The sequence below is a fragment of the Archocentrus centrarchus genome, chromosome 19 (genome assembly GCF_007364275.1).
Source record: "Archocentrus centrarchus isolate MPI-CPG fArcCen1 chromosome 19, fArcCen1, whole genome shotgun sequence".
NCBI classification, from domain to species: Eukaryota; Metazoa; Chordata; class Actinopteri; order Cichliformes; family Cichlidae; genus Archocentrus; species Archocentrus centrarchus.
In genome coordinates, this window is record NC_044364.1 from 5,238,815 (window position 1) to 5,264,349 (window position 25,535).

The following is a 25,535-nucleotide window of genomic DNA, read 5'->3' on the forward strand; positions in this document are numbered from 1 at the left end:
CGCGATGTTTTTCGAGCCTTTTACACATCACATCTAAATTCCAAACATCTACAGTGGCAACAAGTGTCACACAGTCTCATTTAATACTAACATACTAAAAAAATATGACACTACTATAAAAAAAATAAATAAATAAAAGCTAAAACTTCCTCTGTAGATGAAGTGACAGTACATGAATACAAACGTGCTAATCATTTATTATTTACATGTGTTGCCATGGAGCAAATGTTTTTATGAGCTGCTTCCTGTTTTTGGTATGACACAAACACGTGTACATGGCTGACTTAATACTCCTACCAATGCTTTTCGTTCTACTTCACCAAAAATGCAACAAGGTAACAAGAAGTGATGTGGCAGTATTTTCTACTAATTATTCAAGAAACCTCTGCACGTCTGTCCGTTCCTCACCTATCGCCATTCACGTGAACCACTTCAAATTGAGTAGTTCTCATATTTTAGCTAAAATCTGTTACCAGTGTTTCCCCTTCAGTTCGGTATCACAAATAAGTGTTAATAAACCAAGACTCAAGGACTCAGCTTCATTGACAAACGTCTTACTCAGCTTGGTGAGCACTGGCTAATTTTAACATTAACCTGTTTATATGAAACAGTCAAAGACGCATTAACCTTGAAGAAATGAGCAAAGTTAGCTTAACATCACAGGCTGAGTTGCCCACACTTCCTTAATTCAATATAGCAGTATTTATCAGTGTGAACCTGAAACCACTTCAACTTCCTTCCATCTTACACAAGCCAGTAAACTCTATCACTTATCTGTAGCGACACCCTATTAGCTATTTATATGAAGCCATAAAGTACAGATATGTAAATGTAGACTGAACTGAAGTACATAAACACAACATTGGCTCCAGATCGCCCACCTTCTTTCAGGCTGTGATAGACAAGTCTGTCATGATCCGTCTTCAGTCCTGCCTTCTCCATGTCATCTCCCATTGGAGGAGAGTCCAGGGAGGAGGCCTCAAAGGACAGGCAATGGTTGGTGTCCAGCATTATCATTTAGAATGGAAATTGATTATTCGGTATACATTGAATTCCTCGTTTTAAAGTAAATCTCCTCCAAAGTCCCAAATTTTGGCTGTATCCCTGAAGAAAGGAAGCCCTCGATGTGTCAAAAGCTGTCCCTGTAAGTAGCTGTCCTCTCTTTCTAAGGGACGACGTGATTGAAATGCTTCAGAAGACTCCGTTCCAAGTTAACCAATATCTCCTTTTAAACCAAAAGGACAAAGAAAAACACAGCTGCTGCCGTTGCTCTTCTATCCCAGTGTTTCTTCTCCGTATCAGAGCAATCGATTGGGCTGTCTCAGCTTTGCTCTCTTTCTCTTCTGCCTCCTGCTCTCTCCTTTCCTTGCAGTGTCAGCCGGCGAGTCACGACAGCGCTGTTCTGCAGTTTCCCAGCGAGCCGGGGTAAAGAAATCCACAGGGCGAGTCGTGGATAAAAAGAACAAGAAAGCTGAAGGGAGGAAACTGAAAAGAGGCCAGCGGCTGAGGAAGGGAGGACAGCAGTGAGCTCAGCAGAGAGAGTCCCCAGTGAGACTGCTCTGGTTGCAGCTCCTCCTGAATCTCACACACATGCAAGGACGCACACATACACACAGACACACACGCACACACCAAGAGCTGCTGATAAAGTTTTCCTGCTCAGCTGTTGCCATTCATTCACAGTTACAAGCTCAGGGGGGCTCCAACATGAAAACCTGCTCCTTGTTCAACCCAAACACAGCAACCAAATCAAAATCACAGCAACACCACTCCTAAAAACTTCCCCTGGCTATAAAAAAAAACAATGGCTCAGATAACCTTTTTTATTGGACAGGTAGAAATTATTCCATGCAGCATGAACGACCTTTGTCAAAGATGCCTGAGTAAATCTGATACTGGGATGAGTCACACATTGACTTTTAGAGTGATTGATTTGATACCCAATCACCTTCAGGGAAGGCAGCTCACACAAACCTGCACTCATAAAGGGAAAAACATCTTCAGACTGGTGCAACCAGTGAATTATCCAGTGCATCCTAATCCCACTTAAAGTTCTCAGATTCTTTTTGAGTTCAGGACTACTACCAAACTGTCTGCTGATGGCAAATGCCGGCCACGGCCACAGTCACCCCACCCCCTGATCGGTTTTAAATAGCAGGGCCAGCTGGCTATAAGGGGGCTAAATTCAGCTTGGCTTCACCTGTGCACTCGCCGGGTAAGGTTACTATGAGACACACACACACACCCACATCTCTGCCTCCAAACAAACACAAGAAGCCCCATTTCCTTGGATTAAACCAATATTTTATGAGGCATGACACACACACACACACACAAAAAAAGACTTCAACATGCATTCAGCACTGGCGTATAATTATCAAATTCAAAAACTTTGCACACCACAGGACTTCATAGCTGAACTGTTCAGTACGTCAATATCATGCAGGCGACACTCAGGACAGCAGTGCACCTGAAAACACAGACAACACCTTAAACAAACGCTGTCTGGTGACTACAATTACTGTCTGTTATGAGTGTGAGATTAAAGTCCACCTGCTGCTATGATTCACAGTCTGGGCAGGAAACACAGAAAAGACAGCACACACTGAGATTAGGATATGGCTGTGTAGGCTGAATCTCAGCAACACACATCCTAAACTGACACACGGCATGCTAAACACATATGAGCTTATTCACACCTCCGCAGCTCAAAATCATAAATCCTTCATGATGTAGAAAACTGCTCTCCTGAAGTCTATGTTAACACTTCAACTATTTTTAATCAAATTTCATTCTCTACATGACTAAATACCTGAGGGGCAGCGATTCCCCTGTAATAATAGTACTGAGTGAGGGAGTAGTGTGACAATATGCAGGCAGGTTTTATGATTTTAGAGCAGCGTGACCACACTGTGTGGGAGGTACAGTTCATAGTTTCCCAGGATTTAACCCCTCTGTAGTCACCAGTAACCTAGACTAATGGATGGGTCATGATCTCCTTTAGAATTAGTTAAAAGACGCAACACTGACCAATACTTCACTTCAATACTAGTGAAGTAACAGAAAAGTATAATGCATGGATCCTAATTGTATTCAGTTGTAACGTATCTGATGGTGGTGCTAGATTAAGGCTGAACATCATTTTGACACAATAGGAAAATTTATTTTTAATATGCTTCTTTAACTTTCACACGGTTTGGCCTAAACTGATTAGCATTCATCCTTTCAGCACCACTGAAAGCAAACTGCAACTTTTATCCAGTGTTTGTTGAGGTATGTCCTATGCAGTACTGATATTGGCATCTCTACACATTGTTTAAAAAAAAAAAAAAAAAAAATTATATTTTTTATATATATATATATATATATATATACACAAACTCCAAAAGCTCTGATTCCAAGGACAGATGTAAAGTTAAAAAGTGTTCAACCTGCACTGCTGGTCAAGTATTTTAGTCCACAGCCTTCAACTGGATGGTGAATTAGGTGTCACAGCTCTGAAGTCATTTGACTTTGTACACTCTTAACTCGATCTTCCTTTGACCTTCACTAAAAAATATTTACAGTATGGGACTTTACAATTTAAAAAAAGATGGGTTTTTTTGTGAAGAAGACAGGACAGAAAGACTTGCATAAATGAATGGGGAAAAAAAGCTGAAAAAACATTGTCTAATAGGGGTCAGTGATCTGGCCTAAAGATCGCATGAAGATCTCTTGGGCCAGTAATTGGACCCATAATCCAATCACAAGTTTGGCTGCTTTGTTATTCATGAGGGGTTGTCATAAGCAGGTAGCTCCGCATGTTTGATTTTGCAGAGTTGTTTTTTTGCCCAATTCCCTTCCTGACGTAACTCCAAAGGGATTTATGTCTCCTTGCTGATTTATCACAAACAGATTGCATATCATTATCAGCTTCACCCCATTCAATCACAAACTGATAGCAGACTGATAGCAGACTGACTCCGTCTTATTGCTGCTTTATCACCATCCTGACGCTCCAAAAATTGCTTTGAAGATGGCAACTGACTGAGTGATTGCAGACCTGGTCTCCATCTTCAAAGCAACTATTTTAACAATGAGATCCCAAGTTCATTAAATACCTAATCAGAGTTAATAAATTCAGAAAGCGACATCTATTTGATTGAGTAAATACATCCTTGGGGAACTAGCACCTCTTGCAAAAAGAGGCAAAGACCCTGCGTTACTAAGTTGCCATCAATTAGATTAATTAGAATCTTTGGCATGTTTATTTGCTCCATGACCACCATTGTTTTTCCTACATGAATAAGACTGATTTTAACTCCAGAGTATTTTATTTAGGTAACATTCAAACAGTCTAGGATATTTTGTTCACTGCAAAAGTTTTTAAAAATATTCATAACAAAACTAATACTACCAGTCGTAACTTTAAACTTGGGTAACATATCAGCACTAAGCCAGGCAGTAATCCCCACTCGTATTTTTTCAGGATGTCTGAACGTTTGATGCCTTTCTAGTCAAAGGCAAGTTTACAGATGGACAAAGAATGCACCGAAAAGATGAACCCAACAAAACCTGAGCTGCCAAGAAACTAACCAGGCCAAGTTTCAGTCTACCGCAGGTCAGAGTTGCCATTAACATTCCAGCAGAGAAAACAGACGGCAGGTTTTTCTTCTTTTACTTCCTGGTCCCCCGACCCGCTCCACTTGTGGAATTTTTCAGCACTCTTTGCTGGGGCTCACTGACATCAGGCCGGGGGGATTATTCTGCGTTTTTCTGAACTGAGGAGCCTCTTGGCTATGGCAACCATGTGCGTAATCATGAGGAAAGGATGTGGAATTTGGAACAAACCTCAAAATGCGGTAACAAAACTGCACTTAATCACTTGCTTCATTCACTAGTTGTCGTTAAAGCAGTAAACTCACAGGAAAAGGCTTGCCAGTCAGCTCTTTACATGTTTGGGGATGAGGCAGCTGTACAAGTTGTCCTGAGTTTACCAGATGCATAATCCCTAGCTGACCTACTGCTGAACTTTAGCTTCACTCCAAAGAGGAATCAAGATTTGTGCTTTTGTCAGTTGCCAGTGACACAATTTCAAAGACACATTTATATTGTGGAATATAGTAAGCAGAAGAATATAAGCAGAAACTTTTACCAAATTCTAATCAGACATAATGCCAACATGAGCTACCTGAAAGGATGCTAATAATCCCTTGTTGCACAGGAAAACCATGAGTATGCACAACTGGGGCAAGTCACAACTAGCCTGTACACTGAGTTGCATCTTTACAGACTGGTTTGTGTTTTAGTTTTTTTCCAAATAAGCTTTAGGGGCTTGGAGGTTTGTTTACTTCCTATATGATCACGAGTTCTGCGTCATCATAATCATTATTATTATTTTATCTGCACCCACACAATTGTTTATCAGATGGCTGAAAGAGAAAATAATTTCTGTTGACCATCTTGCAGCAGCACCCCTCAATGTGTCACATTATGTCAATAAAAAGTAGTCTAAATGTGCTCTAACTGTATGCTGAAGCATCTATAAGAGCACAAGTACTGAAAGGGCCACAGGCCAGCTGGCAGCTGTTAGCATCTGGTGCCGTGAACCTTTATTGTAAAACAGAAAAAGACTGGAGGAGGAGGGGAGCTCAGGTAGTGTTCAGCAAATGAAATTTTCAGAGAGGAACAGAGGCAGCGAGAGAGAGGGGAAAAACAGAGAGCAAGAGTTGCAGAAAGGGTGCTCCCAGTGCTGTGATGTCGGCTTTGTAACTCTGTTACATAACTCTGACATCTGAAAATAATTTTTATTGTAATGAACCCCGTAACCTCCTGCCCTACTTGCAGAAGAAACACAACTTTCTTTTTTTTTTTCCCCTCAGACGTACGACGACACACTCCTGGGCAGGCTGTCAGCAAAGAAAGACGGAGTGGGACACAAATAAAACTATTTCACTGAGTGCACGTTTTACAGCATACAAGCATCTGACAGAGAAAGATGTTTTTGGCTTGAGAAAGTTGTTTCAATACTGACCGTTTATGTTCTTGCAAGTCTCTTTCCTTCAGTATTATAGGCCTCTGCTTCCTCTCCTCTCCTCTTTCTGTATATAACATCTAATAAAAGCCTGGCTCTTAATTTGCTTCAGCATAAGAGTTTTTATTAGACGCAGACCTTTGGGGACACAGGTTTCTATTTATTGCAAAGGCTTAAGTGACATGCAGGTGCAAAATTAAGTGCACAAAGAACAAAATTTCACAGAAAGAAACTGTTTTGAGGAAAGATAATGTTCTGGCTTATTTTTTTTCTCCTTCTTTTGTGTCCACTGCTTCCTTCTACTTACAAAAATCTACTGAAAAATCTTGCCAAGCCAGCTACTGCTATTGGCACATATTGTTCTAACTCTGCTTTCAAGAAAACTCGTCATTTGTCGTCGTTTGCCATGTGCCATCTGCAGATGTGGCATGTAGCTGATTAAAGATCTCTTCATTTTCTATTGCATAGCAGATTTTACTGCAGAAGTCTCGAGTGATTCTAAGAAGTCAATCCAAAGAAACGCAGCTTGTTCTTTAGTATGGTGCATGAAGATGGTGGAATACTTGAAATGTGACATCACCTCTACAAGAGTTTCCCGGATTGAAACTTTTGATGTTATCTAATGTTGCCAACAGAGATTCCTGTTTGTGCAGAAACGCAACTCAATTCTCACACTTGCTGGAACTTTTCTTCCAGTTCATTTTGGCTATAGTATAAAGAGCTGTCATGTGTGTCCTGTGTAATTATGTTATAGCCTAAATAATGTAAGCAAATTCTAGCCCACAGCCCTGATTTTTTTTTATCTTGTGGCTCATGTCGGAGTCATCCTAATGAAACAGGAGTCCCGCCACTTCACAGTGACCTCTGTTACATTCATCAGCAAACGTTAAGTGCTCCACATTTGTAGCTGGCAGGTGAGTCATACGCTAATGGCTGTTCTATTATTCAGAAACGCCAGAGCACACCGAGGTGAAGACAAGCTTAGGATTCATGCGTCCTGTTTGTGGGCCTGCGTGTTCCCACAGCGTGCACCTGTGACAGCAGGAGCTTAAAACTACAGTTCAGTCCAGAAGCTTTTGGACAATGACACAGTTTTTCTGTATTTTGCCTCTGTACACAACCACAGTGAATTTTAAATAAAGCAACTGAGAAGTGACGAAAGCACAGAGTTTCAGAAGCCCAGAAGTATTTGGACAACTGACTGGCAAGACGTTTCATGGCTATGAGAGACAGTTCTCTCGTTATTTCATGACAAATTAAGCTGACAACAGATCTGGAGATGATTACAAGTGTTGAACTTGTAATATGAGGTCTAAAGAGGTGTCGCTGCAAACGAAGAAGGCCGTGAATAGGCTGAGAAACACAAATAAACTTATCATGAGGTAGTAAAAACTTTAGGAGTGGCCCAAAATAGCTGCAATTCCAAAACAGTTAATACAGTACTTTTGTCAAAACCCTTGAATTGAAGCTGAAAGTCTCCATTTTCATTTCATCCGCACCTTAGACTGAGGGTTTTGGGGGGCAGTGTGGATGGGCAGCAGTCAGGTGCTCATGTCACATCTGACTCTAGCTTTCATACAATCATACACATCTGTTTCACACATACACCCAACATATCAACCAAACACTAAAGGGGGGGATCCCCTACACCCCTATTTCCTGCACCCTGTTCGGGGCAGGAAAGGGGTCGGCTGATGGTTTGTGGGCCAGGTTGGCTTCATCCCAGAGTCCATCTGGCCCTGGGTGGGTGCCCATTCATCCACACTTCATAGGAGGGGTTAATGTGGATGGGTGTGTGTCTTTGTGTACTTGGTATATGGGTATATGTGAGTGAGTGACTGAGTAAGAGGCCTATATATATGTGTTTGTGTGTGGATATGTGGTGTATGTATGGCTGGGCTGGGTCTGGGGCTTGCCAAGCCTTGGCCTCTGTGGGACATGGTCGTGGAGGGTGGGTTACTCCTGCCTACCACTCCCCACTGGTTATTGCTGCCTACACCAGGATGTGGGTACCTGTTGTTCATTTGGCCACACACCCTCTGGCCAGATTTCAGGCATTTTTGCGTGATGTGTGGCCTCAGGTCTTCAGTGCTCCTGGGGGTCTGTGTACAGCCCAGGTCTCCTGGGTCTGTCTGTCTCTGGCTCCTGGGGGGCACTGCTGCACCCTCATTATCAAGTACATTTCATGACAAAGACACAGACATTCACACTCTCAGTCTCTCACTCGCTCTTTCTCTGGTTTGTCTATCCATTTTGCTTTGTGTTTAATTTTGTCTTTGTTTTTCCAGGTACTGATTGTTTTGGGTTTTTTTGCAGTTAATGATGTACTTGTCCTCTCTCTCTCTCTCGCTCTCTCGCTCTCTCGCTCTCTCTCTCTCTCTCTCTCGCTCTCTCTCTCTCTCGCTCTCTCTCGCTCGCTCGCTCTCGCTCGCTCGCTCGTCTGGCTGTATTGCTGACGCACACACACGAATAATAATAAAAATGAATCAATAAATAGAAGAAAAAGGAAAACACTAACAAGAGGAGCCTATGGAGAGTTTATAGAGCTCATCTTGGAACAACAGTGCATTCAGGTCATGATTCTGATTGCAAAAGCTGCCAGACAGGAAATGCTGTTTAGAAAAAGAGGGGAAAAAAAAGTGTTTGATTTAGAATCCACTGTGGCAGTATATACAAAAATTACAAAAACTCTGGAACTGTCCAAATATTTATGGATCTATCTGTACGTGTGCAATTCCATCAAAGTGTAGCAAGATGGAAATCATAGTTCTAATATTTTGTTTGTTCCAGGTGGTTAAAATACTGTGTTTTTATTCACCAAGTCATGGATACATGTTGTCCTAGTCTTTGTTTGCACTCTCACGGTTTCTCTGTTTTGCTTTGCGCTCATAGCTGACTAAAGCCTGGAACTCCAAGTGTGAGACTACACAACTTGAGCACACTTTCAGAGATTTACTGATCGATCAGTAGGTGACCAGGATCCGCTGGTTTTCAGCTGACTGTCCATGCCATGTGTCAGGCCAATCAGTCTCGTTCTATGCTGAGTCAATTTCAACCTGACCTTCAAACCTTTCTAGAAAGTAACTACATGTTCTGCTTGGTAATAATGCACCTTGGGAACCCCTAAATTAATAGAACGCTAATGTTAACAGCTTCCTTGTTTTCATAGCTCAGCCGATCTGAGTATAAACTCGGCTTGTTCAGAACTTCTGTCTCTTCTTTGCACTGCAGCCGTTTTAGTTAAGATAACATTTATTAGCTCCACTTCTAGCATGAACTGCTGGGTTCAATCAACACTGTTTGCATACAAGAAGAACCTGCACACATTGCCATCTAGCATATTTGGCGGTGTAACTACAGAGAGACACACACATGGAGAATATGATAAAGATACAGAATACATTTTCAGTTGGATTTTGATTGTACTAAAAAGCTCTATCCAGTAATTGTGTGTATACGATACACGTTTTTTTTTTAAATGTGCAATTCCTATACACAAAATAAAATAGGAATCTGCTGCTGCACTAAAAGGAAAAATGACTGATTGTCATAGTCCACCCATCCATTGAGTTTCTTAACCACTTATCCAGTTCATAGGTTGGAGCAGAGCGAGAGGCGAGGTTAAAGAGGTTTCCCGTCTATTGCAGTGTTAAGGTTATAAAAAATTTTTTTAAAAAGCCAACCAGTTTATTTCCTGTGGCACGGGGATTGCTTTGTTTCCATATTTTACACTTAAAGTTTTTAACTGGATAATGGAGGGTTTAGTGTGTTTGATACTAAAGTTAGTAATATAGTATTATTCCAAAATATTATGTGACATTAAAACTTTCCCTGCCATCCAATACAATACATAATTACTGCTGTAATTTGAAGGCAGCACGTATTCTCATTAATAAGCCCCCTATTACCTTCATTTTCTGTTTTGCGACTCTCAGTACCAATTATAAATGTGCTCTATAGCTGTGCTCAAAGTACACACCACAGCACAGATGCATTTGTGAAAATGAGTGCCAAAACTGAATGCAACATGCTGTGCACAGCATGTTGCATTCAAGTGGTGGATGACTGATATTAACTGAGGTAAACGTGTGCCCATCTGCCCCACACTGCCAGCTTTGAGAGTGAACTGCATGTTGTAAGATGTAGTAAATATGTGTGCTTGTGTGTCTTTAAAGATCACTGAGCTACATGAGTGGGCTTGTACCTGTGGGTGTGCAGGCATTGTGTTCCTGTTGCTACGAGCAGACCTGCGAAGTGCTTTTCTTTAGCTTTAGGCAACAGATCTGAGTGAGGTTTTTTTGGCTATGATCTCACACTTCTCATTATCTAACAGGAATTTGCTGGATTGTAAATCAAAGATGTGTGTGTGTGTGTGTCTGTGCTTGTTCAAATACCACGCTCTCAGGACACAGTAAAAAAATGGAAGGCTACCAATTCCCTAAAGAGCATGTCCAGATTCTGACAGTGACACCAGTTGTGAAATGTGCATGTGTGTGTGAGTGAGTGTGTGTGAGTGTGTGCTGGTGAGTCATGGGTAGTTTGTGGGTGTGTGCGTGGTGTGCTGGACACACTTAAGAGCTAAGCTTCTTGCAGAACTTGCCTCTGTTGCATAAATATTCTCCTGCCTCTCTGTTTATTAGACTGGATGCTGTTTACATTCACCAAAAGCTACGACATTTGGTGTCCCGTTGTTTGTACTCAATCTGTTTTGTCGTGTTGCTAGGAAGCACGGATTTGTGCTGCAGTTTCATACACTCCAGTGTGTAAAGATCCATCTATCTCCACATGGACACAGATATGATTATCTAATGCCATGGAATCACTATTACAAAGGAAAGGAGACATGCAGCTGGAGGATTGTGTCTGCTGCAGCTGTTTGCCGGGATAAGACAAGCACAACTCTTCCTTCCTTCCTTCCTTCCTCACTTTAATTTTTATATTTTCTCTACCTTCTTTTCAATTGTTCAGTTCTCCTGACATTCCTTCTTCCCTTTCTTTCTCTCCATGTTTATTCCTTCGCTTTCTCGCCATCAATCCGTCCCTCCATCCTATTCTTCCCTCTCCTCTTCACTCCTACTCTCAGCTTGACAGAGTGCTCTGGGGTCTCTGCTGCTGGCTGCCTCCCAGTAGGTTACATAACAGTACCAGCAGCTTCCCTGAATCACTGCTGGGCTAAGCTAGCCTCAGCCATGAGCCATATCTTAAATACTACCCAAAAGCATGAGTGTCTGGTTGTGTGGGAACAGATTATATTTTAATTTTTAATTTTTGAAACTGATCATTTCAGCCTCCTGCCAACGAGACCCTTGCTAAACATCCTGGTGTAATCTATAGCCAGTCATGCATCATTATGCAAGACAAACAGGCATGTGATATTCATCTTTGTTTACAAGTCTGAATGACGTAGGGAGGCAAATCAAAAATCTCACTTAATGGAATTTCAGCACGAGGCTACCAGCTCCACACCCTTACATTTCACCCTTTTCATGACCATTTTCTAGCAGTCAACCACTCTTCGTCTGTGTGGCACAACATAACACCTCCAACCTACGTCTAGTTTCAAAGTGGTAATTTGCTGTCATTCCCGAAGGTCAAAATGGTTTAAGTGACTAGAAAGTACAGGAGCTGATATAAAAGCCTTGGAGACTTGGAGTTTCTGGACCAGACAGTTTGAACTCGTCTCTGTGCCTGTAACAGAAAATTCTGCAGACAGTGCTGACACACTGTCTCAATGCATTTATCATTTAAAAGTGGCAGCAGATGTAGTTCACATTGTAACCTGGAGCAGGTAATTTCTGCTTAAATCTGGAGCAGAATCTGACGTCTCTAACCTCATTTTCCGTCAGCTTCAGTGTCCGTCAGTGAGCCTTGGATACGCTCCCTCAGCTAACATCTGACTCTCCAAGTTTGCCTGGATCCTGGCCCATTGCCTGCGGTCACTCCTCGGGCAGAAGTGGTGCCTTGGCTGGACAGTTCACAGCTGCTGAGTGATGGATGGCCTTCCTCTTCCCCTTAACTACATCTTCCAACCTGTGCAACAACCTTACCCCCTAACTTCTGCTTAAGACAGACTCTGCAAACCTGGTCTCACAGCCCCACCTGGGATCTGTGCCCTGAGGACCTCATTTACACACATGTACTTTATGGTTCACTTTCCGCTAACTCAAGACACAAAAAAATAACTGGAAAATGTTCTTGTTTTCAGATACACATGCTTTAAATATTTAAATAGCTTGGAGCTTCAGTTAAAATCTACTTTGCATGACTTATGATTTGATGTGTATTTAGAAAAGTCCATGAAGGTAGAGTTTACAGGCAACTTTCAGTTATTTCCTTAATTAAAAAAAAAAAAAGCATAAAGACTAGACAGCACTCAAATGGACTTTACCTGACTGGATAGTCATATCCCTCTGCACCATGCTGAAGGGAGACCTTCCTGGCAAGATTACGGATTCATATTTGCGACACAGCCAGCGCAACTCATTTGAGAAAACACAGAAGGCTGAGGAGAAGTCCGGCAGCAGAAAAGCCACAGCAAACCTCTCACAGGCAACTGGTACTCCACAGGTAGCAGCACACTTCACATTCCCTTTCTCTGGACCGTCTTGCCTACAAGTGCGTGCACGCCCCAACAGAAAGGGCGTGTGTAGGTCTCGGTGTTTGTACCTTATTGCTTCTCGGATAACAACAAGATCCACCCATCGGCTCCAGTTTGTTCTCTACTGTTCCCGTGTACAATTTTTAAGCTCTTGTTAAGAAGAAAACTTTTGGTCACTCCTCTGCACTCTCAGCCAGTTTAGAAGCAAAAAGAAAAAGAAGAAAAACAAGCTGATGCCAAGCCTCACCTCCTCAAGTCCAACTAACACACCCCCTCTTTTCTTGCTTTTCAGTCTCCCTCACTTTCCTCCTGTTCCCTTTCTGAGAAATTATGCAATACGGCCATTTCAGACATGACCCCCCTCCCCCCAACTCTTCACGATATCCCCATCCTCCTTCTCATTTTGCTGTTGCAGCCCACACTCAAGCAATTTTCTCCACCTCAAAGTTACAAATGATCTCAATCCCATTATCGTAGCATGACCGCTTTTGTTTGTCACAGAAAAATTCTGAGGCGAGTTTGTAACTGGGAAAGCAGGAAATGTAAAAATGCCAAGACCAGTCTTGGTTTACATCATCCTTTCCCTTTGAATCAGAGGGAAACAACTCCCTCTTCTTCTCTCTTACACACACATTAAAAGATCTAAACATCTGTGTGACCTAACCATCCTGAAAAACATGCCACCTACAGCATGTTTAACAATCAGTCTCCCAGCACTTATCCTTTACAGAGGAAGGACCCTCGTGCAGTAAACATATTGCATAACCTGGTGCCAGAGATCAAGCATTGATAAGTTTTATATGCAGGCCCTGCGCTTCTACTGCCACACATGCATGCATACAGAAATGCACGTGCAATGCAATTCTCCGGTGCTGTAAATGCACCTTGGTGCTAGATAAGCTGCAGGAGTGTCTGCAGCAACATGTCTGCTCCTGGCTTGCAGAATGAAGTATAAGGAAAAGACCAACAAGGGAAGGAGTTGTTTAAAGTTGGGAGCGATGGCCTGAGGCTGTGAGACAGAGAGAAACATGGTCCTAGGACAAGTAGTCACAGAGCCATTTTTAAATGCTTCTTTAAATGATATAAACATATGTTCAAGTAGCATAATGTTTCTTTTCTTATCACTTTCACTGCAGTCTAAAAATTAGCTGTATGTTGCCTTGACTCTGTTTTCTATGGTACTCATTATTAGCGTTATTGTGCATTGTTCTCTGCCACTGTTAATTTATAAATCATTGACTGATCCAACCTTGCCTAACCTTCATTTCCTCACAAATCAACACTAAGTCAACTAACTTGGCCTCCAAGTAAATAGGTGATCAACGCCCAGCTGGGAACAATGTCCAATATGCCTGACTCTTCTGATATGGCAAGATACATGCGTGCATGTGTTTAGCAGAAGTTGCACTATCCCGTGGGTGACTTCTGTTGCATTGTGGAAACAAATACTGCGGACTGATGAAACTGAAATAGAACTTTTTGGCCTCTACGATCACAGGTAGAGCTGGGCGACATCGATATTCATAACATGGTCAAAGGGTGTTTCTTCCCTCTCTTCTGCACTTTTTAAATTTTCATTTATCAGTCATTATAAATGCCAACAGATTGACAAATAGCTAATATCAGCTACCCTATGAACTGTTTTCCTTGTACTATAAATCAAGTACCACCTCCTTCCTTTACAGCACTGAGCTTACGCCCATCCCTATAAGCCCAACCTTACTCACAGCTTAGTTTAGCTCAAGCAAAGAAGACAGAAAGTGAGACTTTGTTCAACAAAATCTTTCTAACAAGGCTTCCATGGGTGAACATTTAAAACGATTACCGTTTGCCTGCAGTTGCCACATGAGTCCTTTTTGCTGCCGGCTTTAACATCACTCTCCCTGTAGCTTCTTCTGGCTTCCCGGGATGTGGGCCAACAGGGAGACTTTATGGTTAAAAACACCCACTAGTCTGGGCATACTCCCTACCAAATGAACTTGTGTTGTCCAACAACTCCACCCCTTCACTCACAATTCAAAATCCACAATGAACCATCTCAAGAGGTGCAACCTAAAAGGTTTTGCCATTTCTTTCACAGTCCTCTGGCCTAAATATCATCTGTGGGCAGACCACAAATAGCAGTGCATACAAGATGGGCCAAGACGGCGCAGAAGCCTTTTGCAAAAAGAATGAGTGAAAGGCGAGAAGAACTGAATGACTGGTCATGCTTTACGTCCTTTTTCTTTTCTGGTTACTTTTGAGACTGTAACAAATAGAAAAAAAAAAACAATCTTTCTAGAAATTGTACCTTAATATCTTTTAGAACCAGCTCATGTTTTACTATCTTAGCTGCCAAACCCTTCACATAGCCATTATGTAAGCTCTGCTTCGCTTGTAATTTGGCATTATGGCCCAAAACAAATCAAACACATAAATCCAGCAAGCATAACTTATCCACTGTGACTCAGACCAAAGACAGCTGCTCAAGTATCTCAGAAGGGCAAAGCAATGCAAAGCTAATGCTAACTCCAGACACAAAAAGGGCCTACAGAGTGTTAAGTCCACAGAGCAAACATGCAGCACACTCTAATCTACTGTAGCGGGAGGTCAAAGCTGAGGAGCAAGCCAATTAGGTACAGAAGCTTCTTCACTCCCTTCTTTCTGGAGACTTCGGTGCACACAGTCTTCTACATATACACAGTGCCTCCTCAGCACTTAAATCTCTCTGTCTCTCTTGCCTTTAGACGCCCTCCTTGGCAAGGTAATCTCTCCACTGACTAATGAACAAGCAGTACAGGCGCATCTGACATTTAACTTCTGCCTCTCAGACAAGTGCTTTTTCCACTTGCTACTTGGTCTCAAACTTATGTAACATATCCTCCAAGCCCACCTTTTTCTCTGCTTGGAGGAATTTATGTTCACTTCTGTTAAGGATGAGTAGTGTTCAGACAAAATATTAACATGAGGCAGAAGCAAGAGTGCCGGTCTGTGAAATCTGTAAAGTGTTTCCCACACAGCAGCCCTGAAAAAGTTTATTTAAAGCCAGGAGGGATAACTAAATACAACACTGATTCATTCTCACATGAGTCATGTTATGATATAGTAGTTGTAGCATATAATAGCAAACATCTAATGAATAAATGATCAGTCCTGCCTGGCTGTGAAGCAAAAACCAGTGTGAAGCTGTAAGATGACACAAGGAGAAAGTGTTTTTAAGACTGCTTTTCAAAAACTTGTGGCGAGAGCCAAAAGTCAAGCAGTCGGGCAAAAGGGCAACATGTCAACGAATGCACACTGTGATCCACAAAAGTGCAGTATGCTATTTGCTTACAAATGAGCAGAAAACATGCATATGAGAAGCTGCACTGCAAGTAAGTAGAGCTTTGCAGGAAATTTTGCAGAGACACTATCACTGAAGCAAACCTGGACTGACATGCTCAAAGGAAGTGTAACTAGACAATTTTTATACCAAGTTTTCCACCAGAAAAGTTGTTAGACATGGTGTTGTTAGACATGGCAATCAGACTGGGGAGTCAGGTGGGGGTAGTGAGTAAAATTGAATCTTGAATTCTATTAATGTAGTGATATCCACCGACTATATCACTATCCACTATTTTGTCTTTGTGGTGGCACAGTCAAAACAGCAGGGCTGCACACATAGAGACAGAGAGGAGTTTAGAGAGAAACTAACATGTACATATGCTAATGTTACTGATCTGAATCATATTTAACCCTGTTTACATACAGATAATCAAACACCCTACACAGTAGATGGCAAAATGGTATTAAGTCATGACAACTGCCTGGATTTTAAACCCTTTTTAAGTACTTTATAGATACAGAGAGCAATATCTTACGTGTCAAAAATAGCAGTTGTAGCTTTTTGTGCATAGGCCTTGTGGGAGGAGCCTGTGTATCCAAAACATGCAAAGTATTTATTTTATAAGCCAAATTGCATACAGTGCATTGAACATTTCAGTTCAGACTGCATGAAGTTACGCTGTACTTCTGCAAAACAGAGGGAGGATTCGATTTTTGCTATGTGACAGATGTCTGTTGTGGTTTCTTTAACACCCATCCAAAACCCAACATCAAAATGCGTTACTGAAGCAGTGGTGACAGAAAAAAAACAAACAAAGGTTACATGCGTCACTGTCTCACCATTCTTGCGCTCCTGTAGAGGCAGCAGATTGGGAACAGGCTGAAGGGAGAGCTCCTGAAGCTCATTGGTCACGGCGTCGCTCTGGGGGCTTGGGGCCGAGCCTGGCGCTCCAGCAACTTCCATATTGCCAGGCCTTGGCTCCTCCCCTTTTTGTGAGTCCATTGATGCCAGGGTGACAGAGAGACCTGAAATAAAAATAAATTTTAAATTAAATTGCATATTTAATATCTTGTGAAATAATCAGCAAAAAGTGAGTGTAAAAACTGGATTAACCATAAAATAGAGCACATTCAATTTAACTATAAGTACACAGCTTTTTTATTTGCAGTTGAACAAAAAGGCTTACATATACACATATATATACACATATATATATATATGTATATATATATACATATATACACACACACACATTATATATACACACACACACATTATATATACACACACACACACACACACACACATTTTATATATACACACACACACACACACATTATATATATACACACACACACACACATTATATATATACACACACACACACATTATATATATACACACACACACACATTATATATATATACACACACACACACATTATATATATATATATATATATAAAAAACTAGACAATTTTTAATAAATGGAATTATGGCTCCAAGCTGAATCAGTTTGCACTTCTCTGAGGTATGTATACCGTACTATGCAGTGCTGTTCCCACATGGATAATATTTCCTGGGCCATCCCCTCCATTCTTCCACTTGCAATTTATTTCCCCATTAAAAAACATTTTATTAATGACTAACTAACACGCTAGAGCCATTAAATAGTTTCATTTCAGTGATCAGCTTGTCCTTTATGTAGCCACAGCTGAGTATTTCCTCAACTGAGCTATGCTGTAAACACAAAATGTTACTCTGGAATTTTTACAGGCTTTAACAAGTCCAAAGACTAGTCCCAGGAAATTTAGTCCCAGGAAGCTTAGTCCCAGTCCCAGGAACCTTTCTTTCCCTTCCAGACTGACTGACTGCCTCTCTCATAAACAAATCATTTGGGAAAGAGGAAGAATGCTGGGCTGCAGACTAGGGATTAAATCAGCCATCATAGAAGAATTTGCATGTTTCAGCTTTTGCAACTGTTGCTGTGGCCGCTGCTTTAAAAAGGCAGTTTATTCGGGGGCGAGGGGGTTTACTTCTTAACAACCATGGTGTGATTTCCGTACATCTAACCCAAGTAACAAGTCGCATCAGAGCTAGAGGTACCTCATAAAAGAAACTATAAAACGAGCACTTGTTTGTGTGCATTCTGCATTTCATCTGGCAGTGAGACAAATTGTCCCTTGGGGACAGTTAAAGTAAAACTGAAAGTCGAGTTGAAAGTTGTAGTGGGGCTCGCTGTAAAAAGCTCAACTTAAAAGTTTCCATATAGTCAACTGGGACTGAACCGAGCCTTGAGGCTAAGAGTTCAGGAGCACAATCTGTACAAGTATATCATGAAGACACTCCCCTGTTTGAGGCCGCCTTCTTCTTTTAAGCATGTGATGAGCAATATGAATGATGCAAATGTAACCTAAACTAATGTGCAAGTTTGAACACGATAACAAACACGCAAAAAGGCGACCAAGCTAAACCTGTTTTTCGCAACAAAAGCATTCAGTTTAGCTCAGGCTACTTGGCTTGTGCAAGTGACACGCTATAAATACACTTCATTATCATATTATTACATAGATATATTCTAACATTGCCAAGGCAATTTCATGTAAAGCACAAACACAAAAAAAGCAATAAACCACAAGCTAAAACTTATACATGACACTTACTTTTAAATAAATTTAATCTTCAGGTGATATTGCTGTTAAAAAAAAAAAAAAGTGCCCCCATAAGCTGTAAGAGTGTGACAGTGATGGAACATGCAAAGTTGTGTAAAAGTTGCACTCAGTGTGATTCACACTTCATAGCCATAACGGGTGAAAACAAAACAAACAAACAAACAAAAAAATGCTGTTGCTTTCTGACTAGCAGATACACATGTAACACAAACTGGTTGAGCATGAGAAGAAGCCAAGCCTGAAGGCTAACCTGTCTGAGAACAGACTCTTGCCATTCAAACCCATATTATAGAAGAGATTTTCCTGATTTACTTGTGCAAGCCTGGTGTAACTGGTTCCTTTCTGAAGCGCTCCTCTGGACTGAGCAAGCCCAGTAGCTTTGGACAGCTACTCGCTAATGGTTGTTTACAAAGGCAGGACCTGCCGCCGCGCTGTGTTGCTCTCTCTGCAAATATGTGTTTTCTAGCTGTGGGGTTCTGATGGGGATTCTGTCATTACTGCACAGCGGGACTGCAAACAATGAGGCAGTGTTGTCTGAGATGTTACTCCTCTCTCTCACAATCAAACAAAAGCTAACACGCCTGAATAGCGGTACGCTAACCACATGACGCAAGATTTTCACTTGATCTCACTTGATCGCTGCGTGTTTGACTGTGACAGACTTAAAACATTTAGATGTTTGACATCTAAACGTCAAATAAAAAAAAATGTGGACCTATCAGAATGTTGGTGAATATTCTTACGTCATACGGGAATTTTTTATTATTTAAAGTTTTTAAATGTGGACTAAAATCATTGAATATATTAAAAAGATTTATCAGTCTTCTCTAACCTGCAGGGCTGAGTTTCCTCACAAACAGACTTGTGCAGGCCACCAGAGTATATTCACAGCTGGTGACTGATTTAAGCATTTTTTTTTTTTTAATCCATCTGAGGGTACAATTGATCAATTAGTGGCCAATCCCATCACTCTCATTTTGTAATTTCAGTTGCTGCTAACCAACAGGAAGATCAGGTCACTGTTGCGGCAGACCTCAATATCATTCAGGTGCCTCCCCAGACTTTCTTAACCCAATGTCTGACAGACTGCAACTCAAAGGTGTTGAACTAGTTGGCGTCAGTAGTTCTTGCTCTGTCTGTGAGATCTCCTATGAGCCACAGGGTCAGCCAGCAGAGCAGAACAAGGGTTAAACTCAGCAGCTGCTGTCCAAGATGGTAGAGTCGGGGTTCAACAAATGGACAAGAGATTCTCTGGAGAGGCAGCTGAACGTGTTTTTCAGTCATTTATGTGGCACAGAGTTCTTACTCAGAAACTTCTGCACCAACTTATAAACAGTAAACAATAAGCTGACATCAAGAAGCTTGTGAGTTCCAGCACCCATGAGCACATACAATGTTACCCCAAAGCAAAACAAAACAAAACGCTACTGTTCCTCCATCCAGCCATCATCGTTAAGTTTCAGCTTCACAGGGGTGTGGAGCCTAACCCTGGTGTCAAAGGTTGAAAGACAGGGTCACAGGGCTAACACAATCTGCTTTCACAAATTATAAATCCGACTCTGTCATTATCAGGCAATGCTGGACCTAATAAAATACAGCTAAAAACTAGCAAAACTGGGATTTAAAACTACAGATTTTTGAACGCAACTTTTTGATTTATTATGGTTTAGTAAGATGAAATTTATTTTAACAGATTATGTATGGTATAAATAACCCCGAGTCAGCATGCATAGGTATTTTTTTTCACCATTCTCTTCATAATAACATTCATTAATAAGCAGTCATGACAGCATCAGCCTAGTAAGTCCACTGGAGTACCTGCTACTCTACATAGGTATGTTTTACATAGGTGTTTTTGACCCATCACTTTCAAATCATTTTACAGATAACAACCACCAAAACTAGTCTGGCTAGGTAGCCTTAGTGTTCATACAGAGAAAACAAAGCAGAAAAGTAGTTTTGAAAGATTCAGATAACTCAAACAATGGTGCTAAAATAAAATTTAAGCAACAATTAGAACTTGATATTTGTATAAAGAAGTTATTCAATGCTGTAGCAAATACATTATTACCATCTACGTGAGCTCAATAACAGCATACGCCAGCATGATGAGACAGCGAGATAATGTGTGCACTTGCTTCTTCAATCTGACATGTGATCTTTGTTTCAGCACACCACTTTGAGATGCATATCTCCTCAACAACAGGTGAGAAGGCCTGTGCAGCTTTATGTCTGCAGCCTTTATTGAGGACCCACCCTAAAGTCTAGCATAATAAACAGCCAGTGACCTAGATATCAGATGTTACAGGTTAACTTAACCTGCCTATTGCAAATGAAGGGAAAGAGATGCTCACAGTGGCCTCATCCTAACTTTCCCAACAGATAGCTGCTGTTCAAACATGCAGAATGTACTATTCTGCTGCAACACTGGAGCATTCCTGTCTACACGCCCACACTAGTCTTTCAGATATGCATCATTATTACACTGGTACACACTGCGAGGCACACACGTCCAAGAAAACCGCTACCAAGAATTTCAAGAGCTTCCCACCACCCCAGCATGCAGGTAAAGGATGTGGTCATAACCTGGCGCATGAGAAACTAGGCCAGATGCGAACAAGGCTTGTTGCTTACCTGTGTTACAAAATCAGGAACGGGCGTTTTCCCATTTCAACAGGACACAGCATTGAACGGTCCTTAAAGTAAAAAAAAAAACAAGAGCAAAGCTTCAGGACACATCACCTGGTATTCCCTTTCTCCTCTAATCCACTACTATACGCACTGATGTTGAGCAGCTGTATAACAGGGCATGTGCGAAAACATAAACGCTCTTGAATAGTAAAAGTTGGTTTAAAAAAGATTGATAACATGGGCTAAAGGAATCCACGCTCCAGGAGGCCTTTCCACAGATGTCATGGGGCCGCAGCCCGCAGCTGTCACTGTCCAAAACACACAGGCATGCTAAGCTATTGTTAGCCTGTCTGGATGGGAGTGAACCTAAACATCCAAAAGGCGAGCCAAAGTAAGGCTGCCACAGAAAAGCGGACACACCCGCCGTACTTGACGTGAAAAGCTATCAGCTACAAGAATAAAGTATTTAACGCTGACACCGGCTTAAGCTGAAAACTACTCGCCCCCCCCCTGCTGACTGCAGACACCCCAAGTTAGCTAGCAACCGTTAGCATACCAAAACAGCATCACCGCTAAGTGCTAACGCCTAGGAGTAGTTATCTGCCCCTCTCTCCGAACAGAAACTAAGCTGTTGCTCTATCTCCGAGCTACGAATTCATATTTTCATGCTTACTCATAATGTTCGCCACTTGTGTGTTATGTCTGTAAGGATAGACGCCTTTGGCATCACAGCGCCACTTCCGAATCACAAAGGAAACTTTAACCGGAAAACCCTCCTCTGCGTGGGACGCGGAGACCCACTTCCTTCACTGCGCCGTTCCCACGGGCTCAACGCGCTTGTGTAAAGGGATGTATAACAGTGGAGTCCTGTCTGTATATCTCACACAAAACTATGGATCCCCTCACCACAAAGGTACGCGTACTATTTATCTTTAGATGTAGAGGATTGGCACTTCTGAGAACTGTCACACATGCGCAGTCTCTGTCTCCCTCTAGTGTCGAACTGCGTGTACTTCAGGAGACACACGGAGCTACAGGTCTATAACCACGTCTATAAAATAAACTGAGCGCCTTTATACTTTTATTCTACGCGCTTTTTGTAAAGCAAAAACAAAAGTTATAACCAGTCACCATAAAAATGTTGATTGGCACTTGAAAAAAGCGATTTTATTGGTATTGCTTAAACCTAGTTTGCATATGGAATGTACAGACAATTTCCATCTGTACATCAATGTGTTTGCATCATGTAGACCTATAAATGGGGTGGTGGGAGGGGACTCATTCAAAAGAGTATCGCGATATTTTGCGCATCGATATTCCGTGGATACAGGGAAACCAAACATCAATATTGTGTTAAATAAGTTGAAAATACTCTGGGAGTACTGTGAACTAGAGAGCTCATCTCATGCACCACCATCTTGAGATACCGTTAACCAAACAAACTTGCATTAAACTGTCTCAGCAGAAAAACCATGCAACACTGGATGCACTTAACTTGACAAAGCTACCTCCTAATTCAGAGCAAGCTCATGGCTCAGTCACACAACCTTCTTCTATCTACAAAAAAGAATTAGTGGCTGGCTGTTAATTGTATTGAATTTTTTTTTTTTTTTTTGTGACCAATTGCAACTTGTTAACTGGGATAGGCTCTGGCCCGCAACCCTGAAAAGCATTACTGGAAGAAAATAGATGGATGATGGATGGATGATGGAACTGCAGCATTTTTGTACACAGCCCCCCATTTTCAGTTTTATAATCTTGGGGTTTTGTGCACTTAGATTTCCAAGTTTGGGTTTCTATTTGGCCTTCCTTTGTACTTTTTGGTGTTTGTGTCATGAATTGCTGTGCAGCAGGCGAGGTTGGACTCAAGATTCAGGACTCCCAGGACAAGATGGTAACTTAAACCTTGTTTTATTGAGCAATAACACAGGACATGGTAGCTGCGGTTATACTGGGGTTGGACAAGTGCCAGAACTATCTAAGGGAAAACACAGAACAAGAAGACACACTGCGAGGGAAGTACTGACGACAACAACCTAAGAAACACTGAGACCTTAAATACACACACACACACACACACGCACACACACACCAGGTAATCAAGGAGAGTGAGACAGCTGAGGAGGATGAAGTCACAGGTGAACAGACTCACAACAAATGACACAGAAAGCGAAACTCAGCACAAGACACACGAGACAAGGGTTGGCAAAATAAAACAGGAAGAGTGGGAACAGGGACACAAACTCAGACTTGACACATAGAGAGGCAGGCAAGACATGGGAACAGGACACAGAGACAAAACACACACACACAAGGACACAGATGAGTGACCTTGGGAACAGCGAAGAACAGGGAATCTAATATATATATATATAAAAAAAATACCCAAGAACATGACTGATAACTAAACTAAAGCTTATCCACTATTATATTTAATACCACTACTTGCACTCACCATTTATACATATAAAGCATGTATGCATATTGCTTACTTAATGTTTACATTGCACTGACATTTTACCTGTTATAATTTGTCTAATCTTATTGGCAGCTGTTTTTTTTTTGTTTGTTTGTTTTTTTACCTTTTTATATATTTTGTGTGTTTTTACCTGCGGTGTTGCAAAGTGTTGCCTTTCTGTACCTTGAGCTACTTGCAATATGTCAGTTTTCCTCTGGGGTTAATAAAGTGATTTATCTTTGAATAAATGCTTCTGTCTTCCTTGTAGTCTTCTTCAGATCAACTGTTTACGCTCCCTTGTTTGTGCTCTGCCTGGGTTTTCTTCACTTCCTGAGTCGGGAGTGGATAATTTGCACAGCTGCTGCCTTCCTTGGATGTGGTAGCCATTTCTCAAGCTCCCTCTCCGGAATCAATCTCTGATTCCCCCGTTGCCCGTGGGCACATAAAGTACCACTGAAAGTTGATAGGGTAGACCTGAAACATCATGGCAACAGAGGGCCAGTGATCAGCTTGAGATCATCCAGAATCATCAGCGTGGCTCTGGTGCCCCCCCCCTACAGGGATACTTCACATAAGTTTTGGGTCTGATAAATACACCCACACCCAGCACTCATTTCCTTTTATTAGCTCTAGAATTGCCACGAGGTAATGGATGGGCAATCAAAGAAAACATAAGTGATTTCATGTGCCATTCGCAGTTTCACAGTACTGACCAGATGTTTGTTTAATCTTTGAGACAAGCATATGCTTTTGGGAGGATCGACCAGGTAGCCCCGAGCTACCTCCCAGCTGGGTGCAGGGCCCCCAGATGGATTTTAGGTTCTTCCAGTTTGCCTTCAGATTCTGTATTTAGGCTCAGTTTCTGCAATGCTTCATATTAAGAGGTTCAAACGTAATTGGACAACTGACTGACAGGCAGTTTTGTGGAAAGGTGAGGATTGTTCTGTTATTTCTTGACATAATATGTAATAATATGTCATAATATAAGTCTTGAGTGTACATTTGATAGCTTTTAACTATCTGAGGCACAAAGAGATATCAGTGCAAGTGAGGGAGGCCATCATTAGGCTGAAAAACACAAAATAAACCAATCAGAAAGACAGCAACTACTTTAGGTGCGACCAAATCAACAATCTTCATTCTTAAAAAGAGTGAATATCCTGGCTAGCTCAGCCCAAACATGTTACCCTTTTTAACACATGGGAAATCACATGGACCCAGTATCCTGAAAGAAGTATCCTTTATTGCCTGCAACGAGCGACTAGAACTGTAGCACCTGCTACTCTCAGAGGTGGCAGACTCGTGTGGGGTGTTGAGGACCCAGATGTGGATGAGGGGAGACAAACAGTTTAAACAGAAAATGCACCTTTATTAGTGAAAAAAAAGTCCAACAAATTCCATTAACAAAGAGACACAACTCAGAAGCAGGAGGAATATAATAGGAAACACACTGGAAGGAAGAACATGAGCAGAAAAAGAGACTACGAGCCAAGTGCAGTGATATCAACATTGCTCTGCAGTGGTATCAAGATTGCTCTGCCTCCTCTAGTTCTGACTGTGGTGCAATCTGGACGAGGTCTGGATGTTGGTTTTCATGGGGAAGTAACTAGTGTACAGTGCCTGAGTGTCCTATCCTTAGGAATAAGGTGATGGCAATTCCTGCAAAATAGTCCGGGTGCTTGATGGTAGTTTTTCCATTATGCTGTCCACATAGAGGGTCATGCTTTCCATGAGGTTTTTATTTGAATCAGATTTTTCATCCTGCAAGGGTGTACATGACAGTACATCTGCTGTCCGCAGGTTCTTTCCAGGGACATGACTGATCAAGTAAGAATAACCCACAGGCCTCATTTTGAACCA

The 25,535-nt window shown here is 41.6% G+C and overlaps 1 protein-coding gene across 6 annotated transcripts in view; it reads right to left on the reverse strand.

Moving 5' to 3' along the window:
- Positions 1-22,114, reverse strand: part of mrtfab (myocardin related transcription factor Ab) — a 41,928-nt gene extending 19,814 nt beyond the window's left edge. For 2 of the 6 annotated variants that reach the window (XM_030754992.1, XM_030754991.1), the window contains exons 1-3: positions 21,891-22,114; positions 21,221-21,282; positions 16,755-16,940 (exon numbers count right to left, since the gene is read on the reverse strand). In XM_030754992.1, the coding sequence (XP_030610852.1) occupies positions 16,755-16,917 (163 nt within the window). In that variant the 5' untranslated portion in view covers positions 16,918-16,940; positions 21,221-21,282; positions 21,891-22,114. Of the gene's footprint in view, positions 1-881; positions 973-11,844; positions 11,974-12,401; positions 12,854-16,754; positions 16,941-21,220; positions 21,283-21,890 lie in introns of those variants that run through there. The other 4 variants (XM_030754994.1, XM_030754995.1, XM_030754996.1 and 1 more) reach the window with 4 other exon arrangements.
- Positions 22,115-25,535: the final 3,421 nt, after the last annotated feature.